Raw genomic sequence first — 19,024 nt, 5'->3', positions numbered from 1 at the left:
TAATATCCCAATGAGCCTACTAATGAATTGAGCTGACTAAAAGCCCTTGGAAGCATTGTCCCTGGAGGACGACTCCCACCCTCCCTCCCCAGCTTTACGGCAGTCATTAGCAGCTGACATCCTTGAAGAGGGGCCATTAGGCTACTCCGTGCTCGCTGCTGTGAAACTGAAAGCGCGAACCACTGCTTTTAATCAGGGCAAGGTGACTGGTAACATGACCGAATACAAACAGTGCAGCTATTCCCTCCGCAAGGCTATCAAACAAGCTAAGCGTCAGTACAGAGACAAAGTAGAATCTCAATTCAACGGCTCAGACACAAGAGGCATGTGGCAGGGTCTACAATCAATCACGGACTACAAGAAGAAATCCAGCCCAGTCACGGACCAGGATGTCCTGCTCCCAGGCAGACTAAATAACTTTTTTGCCCGCTTTGAGGACAATACAGTGCCACTGACACGGCCTGCAACGAAAACATGCGGACTCTCCTTCACTGCAGCCGACACGAGTAAAACATTTAAACGTGTTAACCCTCGCAAGGCTGCAGGCCCAGACGGCATCCCCAGCCGCGCCCTCAGAGCATGCGCAGACCAGCTGGCCGGTGTGTTTACGGACATATTCAATCAATCCCTATACCAGTCTGCTGTTCCCACATGCTTCAAGAGGGCCACCATTGTTCCTGTTCCCAAGAAAGCTAAGGTAACTGAGCTAAACGACTACCGCCCGTAGCACTCACTTCCGTCATCATGAAGTGCTTTGAGAGACTAGTCAAGGACCATATCACCTCCACCCTACCCGACACCCTAAACCCACTCCAATTTGCTTACCGCCCAAATAGGTCCACAGACGATGCAATCTCAACCACACTGCACACTGCCCTAACCCATCTGGACAAGAGGAAAACCTATGTGAGAATGCTGTTCATCGACTACAGCTCGGCATTCAACACCATAGTACCCTCCAAGCTCGTCATCAAGCTCGAGACCCTGGGTCTCGACCCCGCCCTGTGCAACTGGGTACTGGACTTCCTGACGGGCCGCCCCCAGGTGGTGAGGGTAGGCAACAACATCTCCACCCCGCTGATCCTCAACACTGGGGCCCCACAAGGGTGCGTTCTGAGCCCTCTCCTGTACTCCCTGTTCACCCACGACTGCGTGGCCACGCACGCCTCCAACTCAATCATCAAGTTTGCGGACGACACAACAGTGGTAGGCTTGATTACCAACAACGACGAGACGGCCTACAGGGAGGAGGTGAGGGCCCTCGGAGTGTGGTGTCAGGAAAATAACCTCACACTCAACGTCAACAAAACTAAGGAGATGATTGTGGACTTCAGGAAACAGCAGAGGGAACACCCCCCTATCCACATCGATGGAACAGTAGTGGAGAGGGTAGAAAGTTTTAAGTTCCTCGGCATACACATCACAGACAAACTGAATTGGTCCACTCACACAGACAGCATCGTGAGGAGGCTGAAGAAATTTGGCTTGTCACCAAAAGCACTCACAAACTTCTACAGATGCACAATCGAGAGCATCCTGGCGGGCTGTATCACCGCCTGGTACGGCAACTGCTCCGCCCATAACCGTAAGGCTCTCCAGAGGGTAGTGAGGTCTGCACAACGCATCACCGGGGGCAAACTACCTGCCCTCCAGGACACCTACACCACCCGATGTCACAGGAAGGCCATAAAGATCATCAAGGACATCAACCACCCGAGCCACTGCCTGTTCACCCCGCTATCATCCAGAAGGCGAGGTCAGTACAGGTGCATCAAAGCTGGGACCGAGAGGCTGAAAAACAGCTTCTATCTCAAGGCCATCAGACTGTTAAACAGCCACCACTAACATTGAGTGGCTGCTGCCAACACACTGACACTGACTCAACTCCAGCCACTTTAATAATGGAATTGATGGGAAATGATGTAAATATATCACTAGCCACTTTAAACAATGCTACCTTATATAATGTTACTTACCCTACATTATTCATCTCATATGCATACGTATATACTGTACTCTATATCATCGACTGCATCCTTATGTAATACATGTATCACTAGCCATTTTAACTATGCCACTTTGTTTACATACTCATCTCATATGCATCTACTGTATCTTGCCTATGCTGCTCTGTACCATCACTCATTCATATATCCTTATGTACATATTCTTTATCCCCTTATACACAGTGTAAGACAGTAGTTTTGGAATTGTTAGTTAGATTACTTGTTGGTTATTACTGCATTGTCGGAACTAGAGGCACAAGCATTTCGCTACACTCGCATTAACATCTGCTAACCATGTGTATGTGACAAATAAAATTTGATTTGATTTGGATTTGAGACAACTGCCCCCCCCCCCATTTTCATGCTCTTTAACGCTCGTTCAAAGGGAGAAAGATGGCCATGGCATGTTTTACTAGTGGGAAAACAGCAGGGAAAGTTACTCCCCTGGCCAGAGGCACAATAGTGCAGGGTCTTTAAGGCATGCTGGGCCAAAGGAAACTAGAGTGTGGTCCTCGTTACATTAGGTAAACAAAGGGAAAATACAAACACTTCTGTAGGCTCTGGGGATCTTCAAAAGTGCAGAGACAGATCTATTGTAATGAGTACATAGATGTGAAAAAGGTTATGGGGCGTTGATCAAGTTACTGATCCATCCTTAATTACATCCTATCAAACTGGCCTTGCATTAGGAAGTCATAGATTGTGACCTCAATTTTACACCAGCAATAATAATAATAATCAAATCCGAGAGGATGGAACTCAGGAAACAGCCGGCGGTAAAGTGTTAACTATTAGTCTTCTACCCTGATATCACAACAAGTAAAATTGATCAAGGCCCGGATTCAATTCAAGGTGTGTTATAGCGCAGCGTACTACTTCTAAAAGGTAATTTACGCTTGAGTCGACATGCGTAGCATTTACCATGAATGCTATGTTCAAGAACATTGGAGGAAATACCTTTAAAAGGTACCGTGTCTGCTGGTTTTTCAAGATCGATGTGGAGGAACTTGACTGGCCTGCACAGAGCCCTGACCTCAACCCCATCCAACACGTTTGGGATGAATTGGAATGCCTACTGTGAGCCAGTCCTAATTGCACAACATCAGTGCCTGACCTCACTAATGATCTTGTGGCTGAATGGAAGCAAGTCCCACCAGCAATGTTCCAACATCTAGTGGAAAGCCTTCCCAGAAAAGTGGAGGCTGTTATAGCAACTCCATATTAATGCCCATGATTTTGGAATAAGATGTTCAACAAGCAGGTGTCCACATACGTTTGGTCATGTAGTGTACCACGGCTGTCGACTCACCCAGTTTATAATGCTCCTTCGATTGAATCCCGCCACCAAGTAAATTAATACTTTAGCTTTGAAAAACACATGTGACTTGTTGATTCTTTAATTACATACAGCTCACATTACAATCTCATTAAAGCAATTTATTACACACAATGTTTATTTTTCGACAAAATAACCAAATAAATAGACAATTCAACAATAAACATATAATTGGGTAGGAACATAATCATTTTTCAGGCCTAAAGCCAGCTGTGATTTCAGACGAGTCAACAGCACTACTCTGGTAGTCATTCTAAAGCATATCGTCTCTGTTCCACTCCATTATCATTTCTGCTTGCTGATGTTTCTTCAGACCCAGGTCCTTCTCCCTCAGCCTCAGCATGCAGTAGCATGGCCATGAGCTCTGGGTGTGATGCTGGACTTGGGACAGACCTCTAGGGGAAACACAGGTATGACAGCATAGTAGCATTTATGAGGTCTCACTGAGTCACCTGTGAGACTGCAGTCCTTCTCTTTTGGGAGAAACTGTGAGGAAATAGTTCACCAGCATGAGTAGGAGAAGAGTGGGTACTGGCTCCACTCAGCCACGGTGATATCCGTGGTGCACAGCCGGGGTACTGTAGTCAGTGGGCAGGTGGTGAGGGGGAGGGTACTGGGTATGGCTGGGGCCGCTCCACTGGCCCAGGGTCTGCTCTGAGCCATAAGGGTTGTAGATGTGGTGGCTGAGGACCCCAGGCTTGCCTGCTTGGGCCATGTTGAGCACCCCTGTGTAGTCCGGATGATGTCCTGCAAGGGGCTGCGGGCCACAGGGAGATGGTCTAATCTCATGAACAGAGGGCTTGGGGGCCTCATGCTCTGGGACTGTGGCTACATCAGGGACTCTGGACTCAAAGCTGGCCCGTCCAGAACCGCCATTGCTGCTGCCCAGGTTGGAGGAGGGAGATGGAGACCTCCCGTATTTATGGAACCTGAAAAGAGAGAAGGCAGGGTGGTGGTCAGTGTTGTCTGTATTGATGACAATGTGGCAGTGAGTTTTCCTTCCTACAGGCAGCAGGATGAGCATTACTGAGATAGGCAGCATGCTGTGGTGCCTACCTGTTTGGCTGGTATGAAGCTGGGTCTGGTACTAGCTGCTCTGCATTGTACATGTCCCTGACGCCGGGTCCAGGGGGTGTGTCTGTCTGGCCGTGGTGTCCATGCTCCCTCTCAGGCCCCCAAGGGGAGTAGTGCTCCTCTTTCACCACTTCCTCCTCTTTTCTCTCAGTGAGTTCTGCCCGCTCTCCTTCGTATCCCTCATATGATGGCATGTGTAAGCCTGCAAAACATACATGACATCAGACCCACTGAGCCCAGAGAATAACAACCTCTACATGAAGGGATGGGTAGTTTGGTCACTAAACTAACTGGTGAAAGCCAATACTTGAAGGGCTGTCCTCATATGAGTCTTTGCTTAGATAATCCATTTCCTTAGTTTTTTTCTCTGTTGAGGCTGGGATTCTGTTAGCATGCCTGCAGAGGAAAATACAACAGGATCATTAGTACACATATTCAAGGCAAGCAGAAAATAGAAAAGAAAGAGTGAAATAGAAAAGTAATGAAAAACAATTCTAGCTACTTTTTTGTATTAGTTCCTTCGTCTCGGAAGCCTTTCGCAAATGGGTTGTGGTCAATCTTCAGCTTTGTTATCTAGGGGAAAAATAGTTTATTTTAAACATATAAAATAAAGGGTAGTGCCCTGCTGTGCCAGTGACTGCAGCAAGACTGACCTTAGTGTTCTGGTAAGCGGTGACCGAGGTGAAGGTGGTCTCAGAGAAGGTGAAGGTCTGGAAGACACTCCAGCGTACACTGTACATGTCGTCTGCCTGGACAATGTGGAAGCGCGGCTGATAGCAGTGCATGGAATGCAAAATTATCTGAAAGAGAGAGATGCACAGTTAGTTTAGTCACTGGAACAAAGACAACAGTTAATGTCATCAAAGTAAAATAATTTGCCAATGCTCTATAGAGTAAGTTTTATATATATATATATATAGGCAGGGTAGCCTAGTGGTTAGAGCGTTGGACTAGTAACCGGAAGGTTGCAAGTTCAAATTCCCAAGCTGACAAGGTACAATCTGTCGTTCTGCCCCTGAACAGGCAGTTAACCCACTGTTCCTAGGCCGTCATTGAAAATAAGAATTTGTTCTTAACTGACTTGCCTGGTTAAATAAAGGTAAAATATATAAAATATATTATTATATATATTATTATTATATATAATATGATTATTATATATAATATTATTATTATTACAGAGCTTGACAATGCTTTCTTACATGGCCATGTTGGTCCAGAGTGTTGTTGGTGAGCTTGAGCTTGAGGAAGGACACTGACTGTTTCATCCAGTGGCTCCCAGGGGCCGGAGAGTCTGGGTGCAGGTACGTACGACAAGGAGGCTGCAGCTCCGCCTTCCCAGTCACTTCCCATTTCTCCTTATTCCACTGGAAGGAGACAGAAGTAAACAGCTTAACATAAAGTGAATCTGTCATATAAAGGGGGGCAGGGGTGATTTTCAGAGGATCCCTGTCTAACCTTGAGGCTAAAAGAGAGTGATACTTTCAGTTGCACCACCCACAGAGGCAAACAGCAGGGGATATAACAACAGGAAGAGATCATGCCCGTTGTTGACCAATGTCAGAGGGGTGATTAGCAAAGACTGGAGTGGAGCTGGGTCTCGTCTGACCATTGGAGAACATCTATTGCTAATGTCACGATTGTTTGATACAAGCCAGGGATGTGTCATTTCTAAATGAAAATTCTTCCTGATTTCAATGATTTTGCTCATATGAAAGGCAATGGATATGTATTCAAGTGTAAACATGCAAAAGGTTGTTACCTTATACCTGAAACCATCCACAGGTACCATGTCAACCAACAAGATGTACTTGGAACATGGAATTAGTCCAGAAAGGTTGATTTTACATTGTGGAAACATTCTCCTGCAAAATTCAAGAATAATCATTACAGTCCACAGAAAGTGCAATTTCTTGAAGCATTGTCAATCAAGTACATTGAAATTGATAATGGCAGATAGAGTTTGAAGTTGTGGTTATCTTACCTGCCTGGTTTAGTGATAATCATCTCTGTTCCTATTTCATGGAAGGACTTCCAGAGTTCTGGGTTCTCCAGAGTCATCTTGATGTTGCCTTGGCGATAAGCATCGGGACCACCGGGAATAGACGACGACGGAGTACTAAAGTTGGACTTCATGTCTAGGATGTAGAAACAATTATTAAGAACCAGTCAAAAGCTCAAACTGATGGAGGACTATCTGACCAAGATAAGAACTGAATAGGCTGTGATATAGGAATATTTCACATACACAGACTACTGATATAGACAATGAGAGCTTATGCCTTGTGAGAGCTTATGCCTTGTGTGATGTCCATTGGGAATCCAAGGTAGGTTTGATGACAAAAAAAGAGCTTGAGGATCAACACTCACCTCTGATGGACTGCATTCTTCAGACGAGTTGGTGGAACAAGGAGAGGGGCGCCAAAAATATAATGTATCAGAAAACTGTTTTAGTGCTTTCCAAAGTAGAAACCACAGTTAACAGTCCCTCCTTGGTGCTGCACATCGGTCTTGAGCTTTCAGCATATTCCACCGGTGCCAGAAGCATATATTGAGTGGTCGTAGGTCCAATGGTGTTTGAACAGCAATCACTTGGGGCTCTCTAGAACTGTTGAACTGGAGGATGGGGTCTCTGACTTTTAAGGGGAGCCCAGGAGTGGGAGTGGCCTGAAGAGCCATTCCCAGGCTTTGAAGTGGCACAACGATGAGTCAATGTCCCACTGTGATTGGAGGGTTGTGGAAATCAAAGGGACTTAACAGAGCCTTGATACCGTCCCCACAGGAAGGGGGACAGAGGAAACGCATCTTTATTAACTGCTAAGAGACTTTAAAACAAATATGGATGGGCTTCCCCACTGGAGAACAGGGCCTACAGCGGCACCAAAATCTGTGTAATTTTCATTTACACAGATGTAACCACACACAGAAAGCCTATTTAGTGTCCTCATGCAATGTGGTAAAATAGCCATAATATATTTACAAAGAACATTATTATGCAATGTGGTAAAATAGCCATAATATATTTACAAAGAACATAATTATGCAATGTGGTAAAATAGCCATAATAGCTAATAAGAACTCGGAGAGGTGATCCATTTCAAACTTGATCAACCCTCACAACATAGAACATTTGAGTCACAATCCTTAATATATATTTTTTTTTTTTTTGCCAAACAACGCTTTGCTTGCTATACTGCTGAGGGATGAGGCTGGAGAAATGTAACCATTCTAAAATTCATAGATGGGGCTATTAATGCAAGGAGTGACAGTCTATGAGATCAACATGATCGTTTTGAACATATTTTGAATCTATATTTATTTACAAAGAACATTGATAACAAACAATGATGTAATCTTATATTTTGGGTTTCGATAGGATAAAACAGGTTGAGGCAAGTTCTATTATTCAAGAATGAATGGGTATATAAAGTTGAAGTCGGAAGTTTCCATACACCTTAGCCAAATACATTTAAACTCCTGACATTTAATCCTAGTAAAAATTCCCTGTTTTAGGTCAGTTAGGATCACCACTTTATTTTAAGAATGTGAAATGTCAGAATAATAGTAGAGGGAATTATTTATTTCAGCTTTTACTTCTGTCATCACATTCCCAGTGAAGTATACATACACTCAATTAGTATTTGGTAACATTGCCTTTACATTGTTTAACTTGGGTCAAACGTTTTGGGTAGAATTCCACAAGCTTCCTGTCACGCCCTGGCCTTAGTATTCTGTGTTTTCTTTATTATTTTGGTTAGGCCAGGGTGCGACATGGGTGATTTATGTGTCTTGTCTTGTCTAGGGGTTTATTAGATTTATGGGGTTGTGTTTAATAGAGTTGTCTAGGAAAGTCTATGGTTGCCTGGAGTGGTTCTCAATCAGAGGCAGGTGTTTATCGTTGTCTCTGATTGGGAACCATATTTAGGCAGCCATATTCTTTGGGTATTTTGTGGGTGGTTGTCTCCTGTGTCAGTGTTTGTACCACACGGGACTGTTTCGGGTTTTCACGTTTCTTATTTTTTTTGTTGTTTGTTCATGTATAGTTTCTAGTTATTAAAGAACCATGAACTTCAACCACGCTGCGTTTTGGTCCTCCTCTCCTTCCCAGGAAGAATCCCGTTACACTTCCCACAATAAATTGGGTGAATTTTGACCCATTCCTGCTGACAGAGCTGGTGTAACTGAGTCACACTTTTTCAGTTCGGCCCACAAATTTTCTACAGGATTGAGGTCAGGGCTTTGTGATGGCCACTCCAATACCTTGACTTTGTCCATTTGGAAGACCCATTTGCGACCAAGCTTTAGCTTCCTGACTGATGTCTTGAGATGTTGCTTCAACATATCCACATAATTTCCCTTCCTCACGATGCCATCTATTTTGTGAAGTGCGCCAGTCCCTCCTGCAGCAAAGCACCCCCACAAGATGATGCTGCCACCTCCGTGCTTCATGTTTGGGATGGTGTTCTTCAGCTTGCAAGCATCCCCCTTTTTCCTCCAAACATAATGATGGTCATTATGGCCAAACAGTTGTATTTTGGTTTCATCAGACCAGAGGACATTTCTCCAAAATGTACGATCTTTGTCCCCACGTGCAGTTGCAAACCGTAGTCTGGCTTTTTTATGGCAGTTCTGGAGCAGTGGCTTCTTCCTTGCTGAGCGGCCTTTCAGGTTATGTCGATATAGGACTTGTTTTACTGTGGATATAGACACTTTTGTACCTGTTTCCTCCAGTATCTTCACACGGTCCTTTGCTGTTGTTCTGGGATTGATTTGCACTTTTTGCACCAAAGGAGGTTCATCTCTAGCAGACAGAACGCTTCTCTTTCCTGAGAGGTATGACGGCTGCGTGGTCCCATGGTGTTTATACTTGCGTAATATTGTTTGTACAGATGAATGTGGTACCTTCAGGCGTCCTGAAATTGCTCCCAAGGATGTGGCAGACTTGTGGAGGTCTACAATTCTTTGGCTGATTTATTTTGAATTTCCCATGATGTCAAGCAAAGAGGCACTGAGTTTGAAGGTAGGCCTTGAAATACATTCACAGGTACACCTCCAACTGATTCAAATGATGTCAATTAGCCTATCAGAAGCTTCTAAATTCATGACATCATTTTCTGGAATTTTCCAAGCTGTTTAAAGGCACAGTCAACTTAGTGTATGTAAACTTCTGATCCACTGGAATTGTGATACAGTGAGTTAAGTGAAATAACCTGTCTGTAAACAAATGACTTGTGTCATGCACAAAGTAGATGTCCTAACCGACTTGCCAAAACTATAGTTTGTTAACAAGAAATTTGTGGAGTGGTTGAAAAACAAGTTTTAATGACTCCAACCTAAGTGTATGTAAACTTCCGTCTTCAACTGTATTATTGATTGAAATTACCATTGAACAGCAGTAACTATTGCCGATCGTCCCTTTACATTTTTTCAATGATGATCAAAATGAGGTTTGCTGAATGAACAACATACATCACTTTCCCCAACAATAAAATTAAAGAAGTGATATACGATTTTGATTCATTCTTACAAAACAGTTATAACACTACTAAAATACACAGGTCATATATGATATTGGTTGAATCAATGACTTCTTCTTGACCAAACATGGTCTCTGGCATATCCAATTCTCCAATCCGAGAAAGTGAGGAGTGTGTGAGGGACCAATAAACCCATAATGGTGTGATAACTTACATTAATACCTGTATCTTTCTCTAGGTGAGTCTAACCTGGGGGTGGCCAGGTTGGGTGTTGGGGCTGCAGGCAGTGCCTTGGGGGTTGTGTATTGGGGTGTCTAGAGAGGACAATGCTCTGAAAGATAATCTCATTAGGGCAGTTTCACCTGCAGGCCCAAGTTTCTCCATGCGGAAAGGCACTATATGGGCCAGCAATTAACAATTAGTTAGCACCACAGGCAAAACCTCCCTGCCAATCCGAAGGAGCCCTCCCTCCCACAATCATCAGCGTCCAGGCAAATCCACAAGTGTCCATAGGCTAGATGTCTCCTCCTCTATCCACCTCTGTTACCATAGGCTAAACAAATGCTAAACTTTAAATGGAAAACCATTCACAGCACTTCAGCAGAGTTCCTCCTCGGTCATCTCCACTTCCTCTGGCACTTATAAGTACCTCAAATACCCTCAATAGATCTAAAAACTTTATTCAGGTAGAGTTCGAATTTAGAAATAATGTCTCTCACTCAGCTTTGTCTGACAAAATCAGGCAGTTTTCAAACAATCCCTATACAATTAGTCAGTATCTTTCATTGTATGCTTATGTGTACATATTGAGTACCGTACCTCCAGTGGTAGCGTTACATGTTCCAAGTTTCCATAGTATTATTGTGATGTCTATTGTCTTTGTAATTTGCTCCCGTGAATATCTAACATTTCCTTTGCAAATGGCTGTATCAAACCAGGAAACATCCATCTAATGGAACAGCAGTTGAACAGGCCTCAGGAGAGGTTTACAACTAGAAAGCTTGGCCTGTGAGGATATTGACTGTCTAGTTTAAAGAGCCCGTGTTGAGTCGCCGTATATTACTCCAACAGACCCACTCAGAGAACGGTATTGGATTTTCACACCACATGTTCTAACATTAATTCGAAAAGGCTATTCTGGAGAAAAAAAAGACATATATGCAGTATGCATAATGGTTCCACCAATCTCCCTCAGAGACGACCAGCCTGCTAGCAGCACTATGAGCTTTAGGAAGTGTGATGTGGTTTCATTCTCCTGATATGTGAAACCAATTGTTGCTGAGGAGTTATTAAATCACAGATTCAGTGTTACTCTCCACACCTTGTACTTCTGAGGGAAAATGCATATTCCCAGGGCTACTTGAGCCGGCTCCCCCTCGTAAGCTTTCCAGCAGGGGTTTACTACCAGTCGCCCAGCATCAGTCCCCTCAGAGCCATGTCATGGGATATCAAAACAAGGAGGGCACAGCTCTTTGTGATTACAAGAGTATGACTATTTCAGGAAATGGAGAAGGGACATTTTAAGTCGTCACTGTTGAAAGGCTTAGAGCAGAGATGAGCAACTGGCGGCTCGCGGGCAAAAGGCCTTCGGATGAATTCCCTCCCAACCACAAAATAAATGAGTGGGCCCCTCATGAAAAGTTCATTAAGTTTTGTGGCCCCCATCAAAGTTGCCCATCTCTGGCTTACAGGGAAGTCTAATGTGAGCATGTCAATGTCAGAGCTAAGGTGTACATTTCAGCAGCGGCAGAGGCAATCCCATTACGCAGTGAAGATGGAGGTGACAGGTGTGATAGCCAGGCCGCTGTATGTGGCAGAGGACACAGGCCACAGTCAGGGTGGCAGGTCTACTGTTATATTTTACAGCTGCTGCCGTCTGCTTTATTTAGACTTGGGCAACACATCAGGGGAATTGCGGCCTTGACGATAATGACTGAGTTAAGAACTGGTGAAGCTAACTATAATCACACCATGAAGTGACCCAAAGAGTCATCAATCAATCTCTATGAATAATTTCAGTCAACACTGAAGCACTGGGTTGTAGATATGACAAACAAAGTATATTCCCAACATACCAATATATGAAGAGGAATAAACACCATCTGCCAAAACTCTCTCGACACTGGATGTAATAAAGCTGTTGAAAGTGATACTATTGCCAGTGGTGGCAGGTAGCCTAGTGGTTAGAGTGTTGGGCCAGTAACGGAAAGGTCGCTAGATCGAATCCCCGAGCTGACAAGGTAAAAATCTGTCGTTCTGCCCCTGAACAAGGCAGTTAACCCACTGTTCCTAGGCCGTCATTGTAAATAAGAATTTGTTCTTAACTGACTTGCCTAGTTAAATGAAAAATAAAATAAATCAATTGCCAAAGCTGACATGGTATAGAGATTAAGGGATGCCAAACACTAGATTTACAGTATTTAAAAATTAACTTAGTTGCTCAGTTTGTGTCAATAGTGTAGCTAATGTGTCCTGACTGTTCTCCCACACAGATGAGTCTTCTAGGGCACATCCTCCCTGCAAAGCATTTGCCCACAGTGGAGTCTATGGCGGGGCGCCCCCGTGTCTGCTCGCTGATCACCTTTACCACTGATGCTCTACCTCCCAGGTGTCAGTCTCTAGATCCCCTTGTTGTTGTTAACAGCTGCCAATACACAGCCGGGACGATGGATCAGACGGCTCTCCTCCAGCCCAATAAAGAGCCCCTGCAGTAGGCCGATGAGAAATCTCACACCTTCGGCCCACATTAGCTATGCAGCATGCCCTTTTGATGCCTTAATTGGTCACTTTGATGGGTTTGTATAGGTAGCAGTCGCTGACTGAAGACAGCCTGATGTCAGTGGCGCTCCAAGCCCTTTGCCTTCTGGTACATAACCTCAAACATGGGAAAGACTCATACTTGTCATGAGAAATGGTTAAACCTGACAATAGAGCCATTACATAGTTATTTTGTGGTTGTTAGCTGACCATTTAATCTCAAGTGCTGTAAATAATTTTTAGCTATAAACAATAATGACACAGTGCATAACTACAGTGTTTTCAGAAAGTATTCCCACTCCTTGACTTTTTCCACATTTGGTTGAGTTACAGTCTGAATTTAAAATTGATTACATTTAGATGTTGTGTCACTGGCCTTCACAAAATTACATAAAAGTAGAATTATGTTTTGACACATTTTTACAAATTAATTCAAAATGAAAAGCTGAAATGTCTTGAGTCAGTAAGTATTCAACCAATAAATAAGTTCAGCAGTAAAAATGTGCTTAACAACAAGTCACATAATAAGTTGCAATAATAGTGTTTAACATTATTTTTTCAATCCGGAATCCAAGATGGCGTAGCAGTCAGACGTCTTTGTCCTGTCGTGTCCCTTATATATATCGTTTTTTACATATTTTAAATAAATCCGGGATAATCGAAAACTTCAACAAGTATTTCTCAACGGCTGGCCATGCCTTCCTCCTGGCTACTCCAACCTCGGCCAACAGCTCCGCCCCCACCGCAGCTACTCGCCCACGTCTCCCCAGCTTCTCCTTTACCCAAATCCAGATAGCAGATGTTCTGAAAGAGCTGCAAAACCTGGACCCATACAAATCAGCTGGGCTTGACAATCTGGACCCTCTATTTCTGAAACTGTCCGCCGCCATTGTCGCAACCCCCATTACCAGCCTGTTCAACCTCTCCTTCGTATCATATGAGATCCCCAAGGATTGGAAAGCTGCCGCGGTCATCCCCCTCTTCAAAGGGGGAGACACCCTGGACCCAAACTATTACAGACCTATATCCATCCTACCCTGCCGATCTAAGGTCTTCCAAAGCCAAGTCAACAAACAGATCACTGACCATCTCGAATCCCACCGTACCTTCTCCGCAGTGCAATCCGGTTTCCGAGCCGGTCACGGGTGCACCTCAGCCACGCTCAAGGTACTAAACGATATCATAACCGGCATCGATAAAACACAGTACTGTGCAGCCGTCTTCATCGACCTGGCCAAGGCTTTCGACTCTGTCAATCACCTTATTCTTATTGGCAGACTCAGTAGCCTCGGTTTTTCTAATGACTGCCTTGCCTGGTTCACCAACTACTTTGCAGACAGAGTTCAGTGTGTCAAATTGGAGGGCATGTTGTCCGGTCCTCTGGCAGTCTCTATGGGGGTACCACAGGGTTCAATTATCGGGCCGACTCTTTTCTCTGTATATATCAATGATGTTGCTCTTGCTGCAGGCGATTCCCTGATCCACCTCTACGCAGATGACACCATTCTGTGTACTGTACTTCTGGCCCTTCCTTGGACACTGTGCTATCTAACCTCCAAACGAGCTTCAATGCCATACAACACTCCTTCCGTGGCCTCCAACTGCTCTTAAACGCTAGTAAAACCAACTGCATGCTTTTCAACCGTTTGCTGCCTGCACCTGCACGCCCGACTAGCATCACCACCCTGGATGGTTCCGACCTAGAATATGTGGACATCTATAAGTACCTAGGTGTCTGGCTAGACTGCAAACTCTCCCTCCAGACTCATATCAAACATCTCCAATCTAAAATCACACCGCCAAACTTACCCTAGTAAAACTGACTATCCTACCGATCCTCGACTTCGGCGATGTCATCTACAAAATAGCTTCCAATACTCTACTCAGCAAACTGGATGCAGTTTATCACAGTGCCATCCGTTTTGTTACTAAAGCACCTTATACCACCCACCACTGCGACCTGTATGCTCTAGTCGGCTGGCCCTCGCTACATGTTCGTCGCCAGACCCACTGGCTCCAGGTCATCTACAAGTCTATGCTAGGTAAAGCTCCGCTTTATCTCAGTTCACTGGTCACGATGGCAACACCATCGTAGCACGCACTCCAGCAGGTGTATCTTACTGATCATCCCTAAAGCCAAAACCTATTTTGGCCGCCTTTCCTCCCAGTTCTCTGCTGCCTGCGACTGGAACAAATTGCAAAAATCTCTGAAGTTGGAGACTTATCTCCCTCACCAACTTTAAACATCTGCTATCTGAGCAGCTAACCGATCACTGCAGCTGTACATAGTCCATCGGTATATAGCCCACCCAATTTACCTACCTCATCCCCATACTGTTTTGATTTAATTTACTTTTCTGCTCTTTTGCACACCAGTATCTCTACCTGCACATGTTCATCTAATCATTTATCACTCCAGTGTTAATCTGCTAAATTGTAATTATTCACTCCTATGGCCTATTTGTTGCCTACCTCCTCATGCCTTTTGCACACAATGTATATAGATTTTTTTTTCTCTACTATGTTATTGACTTGTTTATTGTTTACTCCATGTGTAACTGTGTTGTTGTCTGTTCACACTGCTATGCTTTATCTTGGCCAGGTTGCAGTTGCAAATGAGAACTTGTTCTCAACTAGCCTACCTGGTTAAATAAAGGTGAAATAAAATATTTTTTTTGACTACCTCACCTCCGTACCCCACACATACAGATAATTGTAAGGTCCATCCTTCAAGCAGTGAATTTCAAGCACAGATTCAACCATAAAGATCAGAGAGGTTTCCTAATGAAGGGCACCTATTTGTAGATGGGTAAAAAAAAAAAATTAAAAGCAGGCATTGAATATCCCTTTGATCATGGTGAAGTTATTAAATTACATTTGGGGTATCAATTTGGGGTATCAATACACCAAGTCACTATAAAGATACAGGTGTTCTTCCTAACTCAGTTGCTGGAGAGGAAGGAAACCGCTCAGGGATTTAACAATGAGGCAAATGGTGACTTTAAAACAGTTACAAAGTTGAATGATAGGAGAAAACTGAGGATGGATCAACAATATTGTAGTTAATCAACAATACTAACCTAAATGACAGATTGAAAAGAAGGAAGCCTGTACATAATACAAATATTCCAAAACATGCATCCTGTTTGCAATAAGGCACGAAAGTAAAACTGCAAAAAATATGGCAAAGAAATTTACTTTATATACTTTTTAACCAACTTGTCAGAGCTTGAAGAATATTTGTTATTGTACAATCCAGGTGTGTTAAATTCTAAGGGACTTAAAGCTGTAATCACTGCCAAAGGTTCTTCTATAAAGTATTGAATCAGGAGAGTGAATACTTACGTAAATGAGAATGAATAAATTTGCTAAAATTTCTACAAACATGTTTTCACTTTGTCATTATGGGGTATTGTGTGTAGATCAGTAATAAAAATATATATATTTTTTTACTTAATCCATGCTGAATTCAGGCTGTAACAACAAAATGTGGAATAAGTCAAGGGGTATGAATACTTCATGACTGCACTGTATGATGTTCCTAATCAGTACATCTTAAAGATGCTTGCACAATAAGAACACAGGATAAATTATGATTGATCTAGTGACAACACTCCCTTTTTCCTCTGCAAAACACACGAAAATATGAAATCAGTGTGAATTCCCTCAACTAGAAAATGTGGAGTCAGTGAAGTGAAGATTTGTTTCAAATGTAATGTTTTGGTAAACTACATTTTCATTCTATGGCTGAACATAGATAATATAGGTACAGTTTAAGTCGGAAGTTAACATACACTGTAGCCAAATACATTTAAACCCAGTTTTTTTTTTATTTTATTTTTTTTACAATTCCTGACATTCAATCCTAGTAAAAATTCCCTGTCTTAGGTCCGTTAGGATCACCACTTTTATTAAGAATGTGAAATGTCAGAATAAAAGTAGAGAGAATGATTTATTTCAGCTTTTATTTCTTTCATCACATTCCCAGTGGGTCAGAAGTTTACATACACTCAATTATTATTTGGTAGCATTGCCTTTAAATTATTTAACTTGGGTCAAACGTTTTGGGTAGCCTTCCACAATAAGTTGGGTGAATTTTGGCCCATTCCTCCTGACAGAGCTGGTGTAACTGAGTCAGGTTTGCAGGCCTCCTTGCACACGCTTTTTCAGTTCTGCCCACAAATGTTCTATAGGATTGAGGTCAGGGCTTTGTGATGGTCACTCCAATACCTTGACTTTGTTGTCCTTAAGCCATTTTGCCACAACTTTGGAAGTATGCTAGGGGTCATTGTCCATTTGGAAGACCCATTTGTGACCAAGCTTTAACTTCCTGACTGATGTCTTGAGATGTTGCTTCAATATATCCACAATTTTCCATCCTCATGATGCCATCTATTTTGTGAAGTACACCAGTCCCTCCTGCAGCAAAGCACCCCCACAACATGATCCTGCCACCCCCGTCCTTCACGGTTGGGATGGTGTTCTTCGGCTTGCAAGCCTCCCTCTATTCCTCCAAACATAACTATGTTCATTATGGCCAAACAGTTCTATTTTTGTTTCATCAGACCAGAGGACATTTCTCCAAAAATGTACAATCTTTGTCCCCATGTGCAGTTTCAAACCGTAGTCTGGCTTTTTTATGGCGGTTTTGGAGCAGTGGCTTCTTCCTTGATGAGCGGCCTTTCAGGTTATGTCGATATAGGACTCGTTTTACTGTGGATATCGATACTTTTGTACCGGTTTCCTCCAGCATCTTCACAAGGTCCTTTACTGTTGTTCTGGCATTGATTTACACTTTTTACACCAAAGTATGTTTATCTCTAGGAGACAGAATGCATCTCCTTCCTGAGCGGTACGACAGCTGCGTGGTCCCATGGTGTTTATACTTGCGTACTATTGTTTGTACAGATGAACGTGGTACCTTCAGGCGTTCGGAAATTGCCCCAAGGATGAAGCAGACTTGTGGAGGTCTACAATTTTTGGATGATTTCTTTTGATTTTCCCATAATGTCAAGCAGAGGCACTGAGTTTGAAGGTAGGCCTTGAAATACATCCATAGCTACACCTCCAATTGACTCAAATTATGTCAATTAGCCTGTCAGAAGCTTCTAAAGCCATGACATCATTTTCTGGATTTTTCCAAGCTGTTTAAAGGCACAGTCAACTTAGTGTATGTAAACTTCTGACCCACTGGAATTGTGATACAGTGAATTATAAGTGAAATAATCTGTCTGTAAACAATTGTTGGAAAAATGACTTGTGTCATGCACAGGCTGGGGCTGTGGATGGGATGCTGGGGCTTGGGATGGGAGGCTGGGGAGGCTGGGGATGGGAGGCTGGAGATTGGAGTCTGGGGCTGGGAGGCTGGGGATGGGAGGCTGGGGATGGAGGCTAAGGATGGGAGGCTGGGGATGGGGTTGGGAGGCTGGGTCTGGGGATGGGAGGTTGGGGCTGGGGATGCACTAACCGTCTTTCCAAAACTATAGTTTGTTAACAAGAAATTTGTGGAGTGGTTGAAAAACAAGTTTTAATGACTCCAACCTAAGTGTATGTAAACTTCCAACTTCAACTGTAGGTACTTAACTTATTCCTGCTGACAGACAGATACAGAGGTTGAAACACTGAAGAAAGAAATCACTTACCAACCCCCTCTGCCTGATCAAGGCATGGAGAAGACAGATCTCACTATTTCAAGAGATGGGGAGCACACATTTGGTCCACCTCATAACAAAACTCAAATGTAGCTTTCCTTGCAAAGGGGTATATTACAAATTCACAGCACTTTATAAGAAACTTCTGGAAGTTATCCCACCGTGTCTGGGACTTCACACATAAGTGTGCAAGCTCTTTGACTAAAATATCAGAGCGGGACAAGGTGTCGTCTCAACATGACTGATACACAGGGGACACGTTGGCAGAAAAATTGACACTTTGCCACAGATTGTTTTGTTTAGGCGAAACTTGACTTGAGATTGTAGTTTGTAGAACGTGACATTGAGCTGGTCTTGCTAACAGATTTAAACTATATACAGCCATTGCAACAAATACATTACCATTATAGCTGCCGGGGATTGAAGTTCAAACTCAACCTAAATATGGAAATAAACAGAACATTTCAGTTCAAAACACCAAGGAATGAAAATATGTATTAAAGAAATTGAATGGGATCTTAAGCACTTACAAATTTCAAAAATATTGTACGAATTAGAATTCATAACATATGATATACGAATTGGATAACGTTGTACACGATTGGGCACAATTTTCAGGGACCCGTTTTGGCTTGTGAAGGCTACTTTCAAAACTACTGGCTGAAATTATACAGCCAGTATAATTAAAGAGCACCAAGACCAGATAAAAGCGTATCACGTATA

The 19,024-nt window shown here is 43.2% G+C and overlaps 1 protein-coding gene across 1 annotated transcript; it reads right to left on the bottom strand.

Annotated features, from left to right (window-relative positions):
* Positions 1 to 3,883: 3,883 nt before the first annotated feature.
* On the bottom strand, positions 3,884 to 6,802 carry LOC139412009 (T-box-containing protein TBX6L-like). The gene is made up of 9 exons (XM_071158788.1): positions 6,787 to 6,802; positions 6,401 to 6,554; positions 6,179 to 6,281; positions 5,619 to 5,783; positions 5,070 to 5,216; positions 4,919 to 4,989; positions 4,724 to 4,812; positions 4,399 to 4,618; positions 3,884 to 4,271 (listed from the first exon to the last, which is right to left on the bottom strand). Exons 1-9 carry the CDS (start codon positions 6,800 to 6,802, stop codon positions 3,884 to 3,886), a joined length of 1,353 nt encoding a protein of 450 aa, XP_071014889.1.
* Positions 6,803 to 19,024: the final 12,222 nt, after the last annotated feature.

Source organism: Oncorhynchus clarkii, chromosome 6 (genome assembly GCF_045791955.1).
Source record: "Oncorhynchus clarkii lewisi isolate Uvic-CL-2024 chromosome 6, UVic_Ocla_1.0, whole genome shotgun sequence".
NCBI classification, from domain to species: domain Eukaryota; kingdom Metazoa; phylum Chordata; class Actinopteri; order Salmoniformes; family Salmonidae; genus Oncorhynchus; species Oncorhynchus clarkii.
This window is presented reverse-complemented; position numbering and strand designations above follow the sequence as displayed.